This window comes from Calliopsis andreniformis, chromosome 5, assembly GCF_051401765.1.
Source record: "Calliopsis andreniformis isolate RMS-2024a chromosome 5, iyCalAndr_principal, whole genome shotgun sequence".
Classification (NCBI taxonomy): domain Eukaryota; kingdom Metazoa; phylum Arthropoda; class Insecta; order Hymenoptera; family Andrenidae; genus Calliopsis; species Calliopsis andreniformis.
Window position 1 is genome coordinate 18,275,375 of NC_135066.1, and position 15,153 is coordinate 18,290,527.

Sequence of the window (15,153 nt, forward strand, 5' to 3'; positions counted from 1 at the left end):
GAATTTCCATCATATATTTACTACCTTATTTAAAACGTCATATTTATTAATAAAGAGCACATGTAAAACTTTTGTTAAGTTGAAGTCAATATTACAAGGATGAATGATATAACAAAGTGCCATATAGGGAATTTTTATTCTATTCTAGTACCCAGATTCTTGATCTCCGATCCGATCCCGAAAACTGCATCGGAGGTTATGGTATCAGCCATTATTAGATTGCGGACTTTTATGCAAATGCGTATTTTCATAAACACAAGTAAAAAGACACAAACCTAAATAACAATTCGTTTCACTCTTCAAATATTATAATTTCTATTTCACTTTTTATATTTTGTATATTTTTGAATATTGTATATATTTTGTAAAAATTTTACGTGTTTAATGGCCCCATAAATTGCATAGAGGTCCGCTGTCTAGTCATACCTGTGGCTATGATTCGTTACGCGCATATTGTATATTTGGACGATTGCGAATGCGTTTTGCTTACGTTTGCGCGATCCCCATGCTACTTCGATTTTCGTTCTATTTTGTTCGAAGCATTCCGTATTTTTATATCTCGCGAGCGAACATTTTTCCATACGGTTCAATTGCTTCGTGTAGAGAACACACTTACCGACCGGCATTTACAAAACGCGATTCTAACAATATTAAAATATTTCGACGCGATATTTTAATGTACGATCTATATGTATGTATATATTTTGTGTGCCGAGAGGTGTCCGAGGTGTAGTTGTGTGAACGAAGAAATATATACGTGTACACACGCGAAACAAAGAATTTTAAATGCATCGTTGGAGTTGATCGAGCCGTTAATTTCATGCAAATGCGTCGGAAATACATTTACCAGTCCCATTGACGTAGATCCGTCTCTCGTCCCAAACCGAAAGAAACTGGGACGAGTTGCGCTGAGAGAACAACGTTGTATGAAAACCGCTTTCGATGTTCTTTGACAAACAGTGAGTTCTATACGAGGCTAGTACGATAAGCGAACCCTTTGCACTTGATGTTTCTTTCGATGTATGTTAAGTAACGAATCCGATTATTGAAATATAAGGAATAATTTTGAAATGCCCGAACGAGTGTGGATTTTTTCTACTTCTCTATTACCTATGCACGAGGTGTAAGTCTTCATTCCAGTGTCTCTAAAACTTCATGCACATGTAGAATTTCAGATCCTATATTTTCGATCATAGAAGCATACCCAGAAAAGAGTCGACTACTAATAATATATAATATAACATAAATTATTCTCGAGGTCGATGGCAGCTAACTACGGTCCCAACAAAATTGATTCTCGTTGTCGCTCGAAGCGTAGCCTCGACTTAGGTCCTTGACAATGACCAGAAATACTTCACGACCTCGACCGATATCCACAAAAATAATGACTCAAGGTTCCATTGCTGGAATGGCATTGAATCGTGAATAAGGAGTGGCCATGGACGTAGCATACGATAAACTTATCACACGACCTACACATTCTGCAGTTTAGGTGGGAAAACAGCTATTACACATCGAGTATGCAGGATAAACAGGGTATATGTATAAAAGTATATAGGGCATCAAAACTGCATGCTGAAGTCAAAATGGAAGGATGGAGATACATGGCAAGTATATAGCTCTATCTCTTTTATATTCCCTGGAGCATAATGTAAAAGGTGATGAAAAAGATAGAGATATATACTGTGCTCTGATGTTGGTTTCATTGACCTCTCACTGGAAGCATACCTAATGCCCCATATAGTTTTATACATATATGGTACAGACTGAACATGTTATGCTTTTTCTGTTTTACGTATCTTTTGAGCTATAGAGACTTGGAGACCCCGTTACCATTTTCGTGTCACGTCCAACGTTAGTGTCTGTGCATAAAATAAAAATGTAGCACTGTGAGCGGTAAGAATTATAATTATAATATCGATTCAAAATTAAATATAAGCTGTCTGTACTCAAAAAGGCATGCGCAGCCAATACAGTCCTCAGAGTCCTCAGCCCTCAATTCCTCAGTCGCTCTCGAGATTTCGAAGGGTGAGGATAGTCGTGGTCCTCAGTTGGGTCCTAAGTTGTCCTCCACTGATCCATGCCAAAGACCCATGAGACGTAGGTCATAAACCTAAATTTACCTATGATTCGATTCTTGAATAAAGATACTCGATGATGCAATTCGTTGGATGTTGTATCTCCCGGCGTGTGGTTTGACCACTGACCAAGGATGATGCACCCTCAAAGTCCCATGAGCCTTTGGCATGAATCAGGGGAGGATAACCTAGAACCCGACTGGGGACTACCACGATCTGCACCCTTTGAAGTTCAGGAGCGACTGAGGATCGAGCTGGTCGTGCAGGGAATTTATAGCTTTTTGTTTTGGAGCAACAGGTTAATTCTTCTTTTCAGGACTCTGTACCTTTACCACTTTTTAATCTTACCCTTTTGTTTCTAATCGACTTCTTGACAGTATTCTCTATGCTATCATCCATCACCTATCACTCTTTAACCCTCCAGTCCACAAGTAGATGCTTGTTCAGGTACGTAAAGAAAGACTAGTTTCTCAAGTTAATTGCAATATTAAAGCTTCGCTTTTTCTTTTATTGTATCCTTACACATAGCTCGAGTATATTAATAATCTATATATATTCATTCATATATTTATATTTATATATATAATTTCGATCCTCGTCGCATGTAGGCGTGTAATTTTCCGTTTCTCTTTGTACGTGTCTCTGGAGTTTACAACAAAATTTGTTCTGTGTGTATGTGTGTGTGTGTCTGTGTGGGCCATGTGTATAATTGTAAATGTAACATCGCGATGTGTGCGTACCGTCTATGCGTGTCTATTTATATTTATATATATACGTATATACAGTATCGTCCGCTTTTAAATATTTCAATATAACATCATCAAACAATAATTTATTTTCGCTTAAGCTACACATACGAGGGAATTTACATTACATCCTCTCGCCACAACCCTTTTTTCTTTTCCCTTTTAAGTATCATGCATGCGTCGCAAATCGCATTTTCAGAATCGTACACTGCCATTCATCCTTATCACTCTCTCGTTCTCGCTCTCTTACATATTAACATGCTCGCACGCTCGTCGCCTCTTCGTCTTCTCTTCTCATTTCTACTAGTTAACACAAAGTCTCACTCGTTAAACAGCTCTCGAAGACTAAGGACACCCAAAGCGGATCACAGTCTGTCTGTCTGTCTGCACTCGTCGAATCGTAGCGAAACTCCCGGAAAAAGAAATAGGGGAATAAAATACAAATTACAAAGATTTATCGCAACGTTTACTGCTTCGTCGTAACGAGTTCTCGATCCGTGTCTCATGATCGATGCGACCAATCCTTAAATACGTATGGTATAATTACTTTTTAAATCGAATTTCAAGACACGTTGCAACTCAAGAGATTTGTGATCATCAATAATCGGTACACCTATTTTATTATTTAGATTTATGAATGATTAAAAAACGCGTGTAATTAAGGATCTAGCTATCGGTCGAGTCATCGGAACGAAATCTTGGTCCAAATCAACAGAGAATTTGACGAGCTCCAGTGTTCGACAAAAAATTCTTCACGAAGGTCATCGCTTCTTTAACTCTAACTTCACTCTTTCTTGACTGTGGCCCGTAAAAAGTGTTTCTTACAAGTCATTATGTATCCTGTAACTCGCAAAATTTATATCGTACAATGTTTCTTCTTTTATGACGAGTAGTCACTCGTCGAAACTGGTAATGTTAGTAAAAACTAGCGGTACTTTCTACTGTCATGAACTGTAAATAGTGTAGGTTTTCAGAGAACTTCGATTCTTTATGCTATTAGTGACGAACTATTTGTATGAAAGATTGCATCGAAAGGATTAGATTACAATTACTGATATCGTGTTTGTATGTCAGTGACGTGTAAGTCTAATATTACATAGAAATAGAATCACTGAACACTGGAGAATTCTGTTTTAGAACATGCTTTTACCTTTTTAAGTGCTTTCCTTCTTTCAATTTTTATATTTACATGCCAAGATATCGGGCGATCTCAGGACTCTCGAATTAAAAAAATGAAATTCTTTTTGGACGCAATTTCGTGGCATTTTCGATCGATGCGATCGCGTCAGAATCACGGAGATTTTTCTTTTCTTTTCTTATTTCCGCGTGCACAATTATCTCCTCCATTACAATTGTAAGCTTTACGAAAAAAGCGACGACAGCGCGGAAGGATTGTCTAGAGAAAACGAAGTTCGGATTATCGTTCGACTTTCATTTTAAAATGTGATTGAAAATTTATATCGAAATACGCCTTTAACTTGATACGTTCCTCGTTAATAGTCTTTACATTACCGTTTGCTATACGTGCAGTAAAATTTTTCTTGGAATATTGTATCTAAGTATAGTAGCGTGTATAATTGTGTTTAAATTTCGCGCAAGTCTAATACATGAGTCAACGTCGATTATAATGTGGTGGCCTCGAAGTGTCGAAACTCGTGGTATCGCCAGAGTGATTAACAAAGGAAGCAAAGTTGACTATAGAATTCATAAATTTGGCGGTTGTCGATCCAAATGAAACAGCGGAAATTGGAAATTTGATAATCACTCTTCGTCGAACGATACGAAATTATATGATATTTCACGATTCTGTTGTATACGCTGCAAAAATTGTATAAAAAACGGTACAATAAACGCTTGTAAAAAAGGCAACGACGATATCAGACAAAAATGGAAATAGAAGTCTTCGACAGCTTACCAGCTTTTTAAAATCGTAAATGGCAGTTATTTGTCAATCGGTCCATTTGTTAACTCGATTCTCCATCGCGGCAACTACTTTCTTTCAACGCTTTCCGAGCTCTAAGCTAAATTGAATAAATACTGGAAGAAAGAAGTATTTCTAGGCTAGTACCGTCTCGTAACGGCGATAGATCATTCGCCGCCTGATAGGCCTTGCCAATAAAGCATTAATAACTACAAAGACACCTTGATACTACAACCTGATACTAAAATTCATTGTACGATCCACAGTTAAATCTAGACATATAGTATATAAAACTGTAGAAGTATAAAAGACTAATAAAGAGTTACGAGAGTTAGTAATGAGTAAGTTATGTGATGCTATGAAAATGAGAGAAAAGTAGAAACACGATTATGATAAGATTAAACTTACAATAGTTCAATGAATAATGTGAAACAATATTGTACATTTGAGGTAACAATTCGCGTATCAGGTTGTGAAACAGTGTCGCACCTAAACGGGTCGCCTAACTTTTTAACTAGCTTGCGATTGTATCACTGGAGCACCTCTATGTAATACAGAAGCAGGTCGAGATTTGCGACCACCGGCAGCCGAGGGGATATTTGTTGGTGGCTGTTGGATTTGTTGCTGAGTTATTTGTTGAGTTATGGATTCTCTCTTTGGTACTTCTGGCGGGGATTGGAGCACGTCCATGTACTCACGAATTAAATTCGCTATTTGATGTGCCTGAAATTAGATGATATTTTAAATTTAGAAGTATTAAACAATATCAAAAAGAGTATAATTATACTGTATTTAAGTATCGTCGAGAATTTACCTGGGATGTCGTTAAAATAACTTTACTTTGCTTTTTGTCAGTACCAGTGATAATCATCAAACAACTAACAGCTGGGCTGTAACTGAGAATACTGCTATATTCATAGGTACATAGAGCGTTTCTGGAACGATGTTCCAGAAGGTGGAGTCCTTGCTGGTCGACGGCCAACCAGAGAACGCGTGGCCAGTTAGAAGTAAACGACTGCATAACATCGAATATGGTAGCTCTATGCAGCGGCCACGACTGGATTAAATTTAAAAAGGCTTTCTTTGCTTCTGGCGGTGTCATGCCACGCAAAGATTGATGATGCTGGAGAACACCTTCTACGCATAAATTTGGTACCAGTCTTGCAGGAAGGCAGTGGCTTGATATAGTACGATAATCGTGGTCAAACACGGCGTCTTCGCAATCGCCGAGTTCCAATTGTGCTTGTAGGGCAGTGAGCATCATCTAAAAGAATTTTGTTATAACCCCCTTCTTATGACACTACATAAAACATGATATGAATAGTAAGAGAAGAATTGCTTACAGCCTCTTTTTCAGTGATAGGGAATCGATCAGCACGCAAGTCGTGCAGCACTTGATGATATAGTAGCTCCTTTTCAACCGGATCGTCGAGATTCATGTACTGATCAAGGAACAAATGTTTTTTAAATAGGAAAAAATGATGTGCGTGTTTTCTCTGTGATTGGTTCTGCAGAGCATTAGCTGTTCTGTAACGTTCCCACTTCGACATTACATCTGCTATTTTTTCTTCCGGTATCAACGCCCTTTCGGTTGGCCCTAAGACTTCGTAAATCGCATAACCTAGAAATTAAGATTTCGTCTTAAAGTTTAAGACCCAACTAGTGATATACAGAAGTAGCATTGTAGATTAATTTTAATTACCCATGGCAGTTTCTTCTAAGCCAATCTTAGTCTTAATAATTTCCATGACATCCCTAGCAGTCGCCGACGGATGGAACTCAACAGCGTGGTACTGTCCATCCATAAAGTGGAATCTGGCATAGATAGGCCTGCGATTTATAGTGCACATTATTTCCTCCCTGCTCGGTGGCCATTGTCTTCTTCGCGTGCCCTGCGTCTTGTAAAGGCACTTTTCAGCAAATCGGGCGTACTTTCCTTCTTCGGTCACGTAGTCACTTGCGCAACGTTTCAAGTGCGCTATGAGGTACTTTCGAATGACCTTCTGCGGTGGCAAGATCACTGAGCAAGCCAAGGAGAGCAACGCCCAATGCCTAAGGTTTACCCGACTATTAGGATCAGGATGATCGGTAGTTTGCTTAATTAATTGTAGATACAATTCGCCTAAGAGATTCTCCTTTCTTATGCATCGCTCCATCACAGTTTGAATGAGATTCACGTGTTCATCTTCCACTCTACGAACTGTGTCTCCATTCTGTCCTAAACCAGCGTAAGTTAAGATCAACTGGAACACGTTGAGAGACACTTGCTCGTCAGGGTCAGGCAGTTTCGAAAGACTCTGAGGTATTGCCTGTCTACTGAAAGCCCAATAGGCGTAGGGGAATCCTTTGTAGGTCTCGCCATGATCAGTTGCGCTACCGTGCTCTTGCCTGAGCTTCTCTATTCTGTGCTTCGATAGCCTCCTAAGCGTATTTCTAAGGAAACCACCACCAGAATCCTGAGGTTTTCGCAGTATTTCCGCATCGACAAGTGTTCTACGACAATTGACTAAATTGTGATAGAGTCTAATGCGATCTTCATTGGTGATGCACTTGAGCTTCTTAGTAGGAACCTCGTTTTCGGTGATCCAGCCTGCCAAAGCTGGACAGTAACTAACAATCAAACTACCTATTTCATTCTTCTGCGTAGTTTCGAAAACGAAACACTTGTGGGAGCTGTCAGGGTTATGCCGAAGCAAGGACAGCGTTATAAAAGAGTCACTTGGGTCCAGCATAATGCTCTCCACGTCCTGATAGCGATACTCTGACAGCACGAACTTGTCGTCTGGTTTAATTAGCATCAATCCGTCACAATTGATGCCTAGAATCAACTTGTTACCATAGGACCAGTATCCTCGATAGGTGACGTTGAACATAGTTGTTCCATAAAGTGGATACTGCATCACACAAGATAAATACAGCACTTTGGCTGCCAGTTCTTTTCGACCAGCACCATACTGTCTGTGAGCCTGGGCTATTATTGGCACCCAGACATCATCGCCACGGGCTCTGCTTATTCGATAGGGCAAGAAACTATCTACTTCGCTGTAGTAATCCAATCGATCGTTGTCTTTTGGATCACCTAGGGCAACCTGTGCCTGCAAACCTGCGAGCTGAAGCGCAACCTTTTCGGATACTGGGAAGTCGTCGCACTGAAAATTGAAAACGATACAAAATTACAATATAAATGACAAATTAACTTTGAACAAAGTGAAATAGTTACTTATATTCATACCTTGACAACATTATATACGGCTTGAGCATACAGCATGTTAACTTCCACGGGATCCTGCGATATCTCCCTGGTGTTTCGGAACAGTCTGCGTTTGAAGACGAATCGATTATCACCGCTTCCTAAAGTAGCATTGTTTCCACGTCTCAGTGTTGAGAAAGTGGACTGCGCTGTATTCAACTTGCATTGTTTCCTGAGAACACGTCGATCAAGTAAATTAGTAATACATGAATTTCTCAGTATAACAAAATTAATGAAAATACCTACATTTCCCAAGCAGCTATGACATCATACAAGTAGTCATGTGCTCGAACATGTTCTTCGCCATCTGGCCTGCTTTGGTAAATTGCCCAGCCCTCCAGAGATCGAAGACCCAACTTTTCACCCAATTTAGCAACTGCATCAGCAGCGGTGTCAGTCGGATGTACATCGATCGCCTTGGTCCTCCCATCCAAGAAAAAGAATCTGCAAACTATGGTACCGAGTCGCCTCATAGCTGCAATCTCCACTGTCGAAGGAGGGTGTTGCCTGCACGAAACTTTCATATTCTTGCAGTTATCCACACACCATTGAACATATTGCCTCAATTTGCCTTCTAGAGCCAAGTTCTTTCGCAAGAAGGAAACGAAGTACTTGTACAGCAATTTACTGGGTTGGAAAGCTACGATTGCTAAACAAAGCAATAACCAGACTCGCTCTGCCCATTCTGGATTGGGATTGTTGGTCGCTTGACGCATGCACTGAACGAAAATTTCGTCCCGTAGTTCTTCACGTTCAATGCCGTAACCAATTATACTTTGAATAGTTGCAATCTCTTGATCCAATTTCATTTCCCCCCTTATATATTTGCAGAGGTCCCTAAAGACTGAACACGCCACGTTAACGTTATCAGGGTCGTACATATGAATATGAGAATTTGGTATACTGGAGCCTTTGTAGTATGTCACCATTTCGTATTTTGGAATGTATTCGATGCTCTTGCCACGTGATTTTCTAGTGAGCGTAGCCATTATCGTACCTTCTGGCGATCTTTCGTGGCTGTTGAAGTAATTTTGCGCGAATTCTACGATATCATGATAGGTAATTTCATTGTCAGGTTCCTTTTTGTCCTCCAGTTCCTGTAACTTCCGCTCCACTCTGCATTTGCGTCTTTGTTCGCGCTCGACAGGTGGTTGCTGAACTTGCTGAGACTGCGGCTGCTGTTGATCGTGGCCATTTTGTTGTTGTTGAGGTACTGGTTGATGATGATTATGCAAATGATGATTGTTCGAGTTCCTGGACTCTGGCCTGGAGGGTGGGCTGCCAGCGATTTGCTCTTTCACAACCTTGTTGTTTGGTACAGGAGGAGGTGAGCCACAAGTTTCGCCGTTCATTAAAGGTCCAGAGTTTCCATTTACCACTATAGGGCTACTGGGACTGTTCTCTTCACGTGGCAAAACGGACTCGTAAATTGGCTCTCCATTATCGGTGGATGAGTCTCCATTAATCGCTATAGGTGGAGCAGGCGGTGGTGGAGGTGGCGGTGGTTCAGTGGGCTCTGGAAGACTCGGTTGGCCAAGCTTGGTAGTATTTCCACAAGGTATCCTTTGCTGTTGCTGCTGTTGGGATTGTTGAGGTGGCGAGGGACACTCCTGTCCGTTCGGAGTGTTCGCTTTGGACTCTGCCTTCGCATTCATCTCCAGCTCCTGCTGTATAACAGTCTCCAATTCCACATCCAGATCCTCGACTAATTCGTCCATTTGTTCGCCGATTTCCTCGATGATTTGATTGCCTTTCGTTGATTGCACGTCAGAAAGGAACGAAAACAGATTGTCCAGGTCCACCGACTGCAAGTCCGACGCAGCCATCTTTGAGTTCATTTGCTCTGCCATTTGCGATAAAGCAGCGATTTCTTCTTGCGCCTTCCTGTAATGTTGAACGGTGCACATGAGAAATTGAAGTTAAATTTTGCTGGAAGTATCTTACGATTAGTTTTCAAGCGCATGGATTAGTCAGGAAAACGTGAGACGTGTGCTGATGTACATTTGGTGAGATTAAAACTTTGCATCTATGTTAAGAGCAATTACTGAGAGCTCATCATGCGGCAAGGGGTTTTAATTCGTCGCTCAAACTACTGACGAACTTACCCTGGTTCCATTCCAACAATACCATTGTACTGCGCGCTACAAGGGACACAAATGGAAACGCAATTAACGCACAAATGAACGAGTATTCCGCGAGGACGTCACTGCACTTCGGGTATCGAAGTAAGGTGTACAGTATATTACTTGATTCCCTTTACCTTTGGCTTTCTTCTAATGCTTTCTTGTCCTCCATCAGTCTCCTTTCTTCTTCTAGTCTCTCCCTCTTCCTCATTTCTTCATCCACTCTTCTCATCTCTCGAAGAGCTGCTGCCACTTCTCTGGCAAACACACCACGTAAGTGACTCTGGATGACGATAGCTGCTCTACGCTTTCTGATGAACATTATTCTTAGCTTCCAACCTCGGTAGGCGTGTTGTACCTTGAGCGCAGCATCCTTTATGCGTTTGTATTCTGTGTGGGAGAATAGAGAATGAAATAAAGCTAGAAGCTTATAAAATTAATTACGAAGTATAACTTACCCCGACGAACTACGTAACCCCTCCATATTTTCTGTATAAGTACGGCATTACTGGTAACCATTTGATTCCTAGAGTCCTCCAAAGGTTCATGTACATAGCTTCTCAGAAACACTTTCGTTTTCCCTATCTGCCATTCCGTTTCCGGTATCCCTTGACCACTGATCAGGCACCTAACAGCTTCTTTCTCATCGCAAGACCAAGAAAACCGTCCTTTATCCAAGCAACGGTATCTTGCAATAAAATCATAGAAACTCATGTGTATAGGAAAGCCTTCTTTTCTTATCCGAATGATGTCCAACATGCCTAAATACTTCAGCTGATCCAGAACCAGCTTTTCGTCATAGTGATTAGCCATTTTCTGCATGTTAGGCTTGATGCATCTCGCGTACCAAGGAGTGGTGGCTTGAAGAACATCGACCAGAGCTTGCAACTGATGTCTGAAGGAATCGCAGAGCGTTGGCTTGCCTTTGGAAGTTCCACGGGACATTGTGGTAGCGTTTCCACTGGCACGTGCCACTGTACATCCCAGAAGGTCTTGATACACTGTGATCTCTTGCACAAACTCGTTCGTGCTTCTCGACATGAAGTCGAAAAACACATCCTGCTGAACATCTCGATTCTTGTCTACGAAACCCTCTACGGTGTACGTGACGCAGCCCGCGTAATGCTTCACACCGAATTCCTTCTCCCATTTTCGTCGATCGTCACCTTTCACGTAGCAGGGATGGTTCTCGAATTCGGCATGCAAGTTGGTCAGGTAAGCTAGGTCCGACCCTTTCGGCATATGGCACTGCTCGGTGAGTAATTTAAGAACACATCGCGGAGGTTTCTCGATTAATTCCAGGCACATGGTGTTGTCCGTGAAGGTGATATGGGAGTATTGGATCTCCTCCTGCCGGTACTGAAATTCAAAACGATCCACGCGTTAGGGTAATTGAGTTTGAAGCAAGCCAATGTTTTTGCTGTTAACCCTCGAGTGATGGAGCAAACCCAGGTTCTTTGTTACTGTATTGGTCAAAAAAGATAAAAAAAAAATTCTGTCTATGGACTCTTTGATCTATTATTAGATTTTGAAAGCTTTTAAACGTATTCTTTATTTTTTAATTTTAGATCAATCTATTAATGACGTAACTAGTCCTCTACTCCTAGTCCTATGAGTTAAGCCTATCACAGACTTCAATAAGTAAAAATAGAATTGAACGGAGAAACCACTTACAAGTTCTTGTTCCAACGCAAACACATAGTGATTAAAAAACTTGTGAAGCTTCTCGTTCGTGTAATTGATGCAGAGTTGCTCAAAGCTGTTCACAGTAAAATTCTCGAAGCCGAATATATCAAGAACGCCGAGGAACCTAGAGCTGTCCTGGCCAGGATTCGTGCAGTTGTTGATGTGGTTGATAAGCCAGGCGAATGTTCTCGAGTACAAAGCTTTCGCCATCGCGTGCCTATTTTCACGGGCTTCCTGCACTTTCAAAGGTATCTCTGTGATATTCCCGCGCACGTTTATCTGCCGTATCAGAACCACTTTGGTGAGATCCTCGACCTGAAGACCAAGCAGAGGAGCCACCGTTCCAACAATATCAAGGTCCTCTTGGCTCAGTTCGCACCTTTCGCCATCGATGTCCGTGAAATTCAAATTTCCGAGCCATAGAATAGCGGAGAGCACTCTGAAGATACCCTCACACATTTCTGGCGCGACCTAAAAAAGTGAAAGAATATCTAAGACGACCGGAAGACACTTCAAATTATTACTACTTTCATACTTAAATAGATTGTCATGTTTAAAGATGCTATTACTTATTAGACTTCGTTAGGTGTACCTAATAAATAGCAGCTCTAATATAACTTCTATCATAATTTATTTCAAATTACAGTCATAAAACGCGCTTCACAGGCAAGCAACTGGTAATTAACGGCAATCCAATTTCGTGATATCATTCTAGCGACTTAATTACCTGCAGCACGTTAAACGCGAGCCTAAGTGCGTCCAGCTTCTTGTTGTCGGAGATCCCGTCGATCTTCACGCAACCGGATTGATTCAGATACTTATAGTGGCTTGCTGGCTTTAGTTTGTACTGTTCTGCGAACTCCATATCCCTCGTGCCAGCTTCGACCAGCTGATAGAACACGTGGTAGTTCCTCTCGCTGGCGCTCTGGAAAGTTATACGACTCTGCTCCAGCAAGTAATCCTGGATGATGCACCCTTTGATCATCCACTTGCTGTCGAAGCACACTTGCATGAACTTGCCAAACCGGGAGCTGTTATCGTTCCTCACGGTCTTCGCGTTACCTAATATAGAACGGAAAAGCTTATCAGTATTTCTTTATGAAAATTAGTTAATTAAGTAGTAATAGCAAAAGTAATAATAATGGAAATGCAGCTTAAAAGTCTGTTTCCAAATATTCAGGTCCTTGACACTATTTTGTACTTACTTTATACAAAAAATTATTTTTTAAAAAGTATATAACATCAGTTGAAAAGAATGAACGTAGGGGAATTCTGAATAAACGTTTACGTTTTCCTGCGCTTATAAGAGAGTAGTGTACCATTTGAATATCGATTGGACGGAGAATAACGAGGGAGATTTTAACGAAGAAACTACAGCTCCGTGTGTTTCGTTGCTCTTTGTCGAAAGGCGAAAGCAAACGGTACAATTTTTATGATACCCCTTGAATCTTTCTCCTCTGCTGACCCAGTTTTTACCCCTCGTTTCTGCATTTAACACCTGACTCGCTCTCGGCCTCTTGACTCCGAGTAATGAATCCCTTTTTATTTTTAAATGCCATTAGGAATAACGTTCATTAACCCCTTCCATAAAAAACTTCGTCTGTTTACGTTCACCCCTCTGCCAGATTTCTCTTGTACCATGAAAAACTTGAAAAAACTAACAAAAACAATTTAGAACAGTCTCCAAAATTCTAATTAAATACATTTCAGTTACGTTGCTACTTTTCTCTCAAATATAATTTCATCGTGTTCCTAAATGCTTGTAACTCAGTTTTCTTGACTTTTCTGCATGCCAACGTTCGCGTATTTTCCAAATGAATTTTCATGAAACTTCAACATCGTTATGCACTTGGAGCCGACGCGTTTGCGCGGCAAAATTTATGAAGGAGAACTCGATGAACGCTACCAGTAAACTGTGCTGTAATATAATTAACGTCTAATTGCTTATTAACGAGGTCCAATTACCAAAAGCTTCGAGGATGGTGTTCGCCTCAAGGATCTGCTGTTCCACCCACGTGTCGACATTGCTGGTCACCGAACAAAGGTACTGGAGGATGAATTTCGTCGTCTCGGTCTTACCAGCGCCGCTCTCGCCAGATATCACGCAGGATTGATTGCTCTCCGTGTCCTGGAGTGACCTGTACGCCGCCTCTGCCAAGGCGAACACGTGCGGCTCCAGAGAGCCCATTTTCTGTCCATGGTATCGATTCACGTATTCCTAGTGAAAGAAAAAACGATGAAAAAGACTATTTCTATACAACCCATTCAATGAGATTTCTGCGCTCTGCGCCGAAACACGAGTAACTCGAATGTTACTCTGTGCTCAATTTCGCTCTGTACCCTGACTCATTTCTTCTTCTTTAAGGTTAAGTTCTTCAAGCTTATCAAGGAAACTTGTTTGAAAGTCAAGCTTGTTCTTTAAGGTTTCTAGGTCTATTTTGTGTTTTAAGGTCGCCCTCAAAAGTGAAGCATATTTTTTAAGGTTATCGAAAGGTTGCAGGTGTTCTCCAAGGTCTTTTAAAGGTTATGTCTTTATTTAGGATTCTGTACTTATTTGCTTCATAACAGGTAACATATACTCTGAATATTAAAATATTAAGACTACTAAGTTTTCTTTTCAATAGAAAGTTAGAAGCATATAAAACATTTTATTAATATTTAGATTACAGCACAACGTTTGGTTCCAGAATAATCATTATCTGCTAAGACTTAAGTCGACATAAACTTTAATAATAATAGTAGTAGCAGACTTAGATTATAAAGACAATAATAACAATACAGTATAAACAGTAAGTTATGGTGGTAAAATCTTACAAGAAATAATGCTACTTTATTTATTAATATAAAAATCCAGATGTACAATAGTAATGAATCCGTATTAAAAGCATAAGACAGTTTTCTTTTTACCGCGATACGAAAGTTCATTTCGCAGGTCCATTGCGCTTAATTAACTTACGAAACGCATCGACCACGACAAACAGATTCCGATGATCCAATAGGTTTGAATTAAGGGCGATGGAGGTGGGCTCGACGACCCCGGTAACCCGATTAATTGCGCACGTCATTCGATAGGACGTTCAACGACCGAGTTTCATCGGCCCCTTTCATTTGCTGATTCCTTTGGGAGATTGTATCGCGGCACCAAAAGGCATGTACATCAATAGTTCGATTTCAAACGGAGCTGAGAATACGACGTGCGTTTACGACCTCCATAAACTGACCCCTTCATCGCGAATCAACTTTATTAAGTACTTAGATATCTTGAATGCACGGTAGATAACTCAGTTCTATAATTTTTTTGAAGATGGCTCTATTTCATGTTCATCAGGACAACTTCAGTTTAAGTAAA

General features: G+C 40.6%; 1 protein-coding gene across 1 annotated transcript in view; it reads right to left on the reverse strand.

Moving 5' to 3' along the window:
- Positions 1 to 2,550: 2,550 nt before the first annotated feature.
- Myo81f (unconventional myosin 81F) overlaps positions 2,551 to 15,153 on the reverse strand; it is a 38,765-nt gene continuing 26,162 nt past the window's right edge. Inside the window, exons 4-15 of the mRNA XM_076378456.1 lie at positions 13,770 to 14,022; positions 12,532 to 12,866; positions 11,793 to 12,275; positions 10,577 to 11,477; positions 10,256 to 10,508; positions 10,101 to 10,136; positions 8,242 to 9,879; positions 7,978 to 8,167; positions 6,448 to 7,894; positions 6,089 to 6,366; positions 5,560 to 6,009; positions 2,551 to 5,468 (exon numbers count right to left, since the gene is read on the reverse strand). Coding sequence (XP_076234571.1) covers positions 5,256 to 5,468; positions 5,560 to 6,009; positions 6,089 to 6,366; positions 6,448 to 7,894; positions 7,978 to 8,167; positions 8,242 to 9,879; positions 10,101 to 10,136; positions 10,256 to 10,508; positions 10,577 to 11,477; positions 11,793 to 12,275; positions 12,532 to 12,866; positions 13,770 to 14,022 — 6,477 coding nt within the window. The 3' untranslated portion in view covers positions 2,551 to 5,255. The remainder of the gene's footprint in view (positions 5,469 to 5,559; positions 6,010 to 6,088; positions 6,367 to 6,447; positions 7,895 to 7,977; positions 8,168 to 8,241; positions 9,880 to 10,100; positions 10,137 to 10,255; positions 10,509 to 10,576; positions 11,478 to 11,792; positions 12,276 to 12,531; positions 12,867 to 13,769; positions 14,023 to 15,153) is intronic.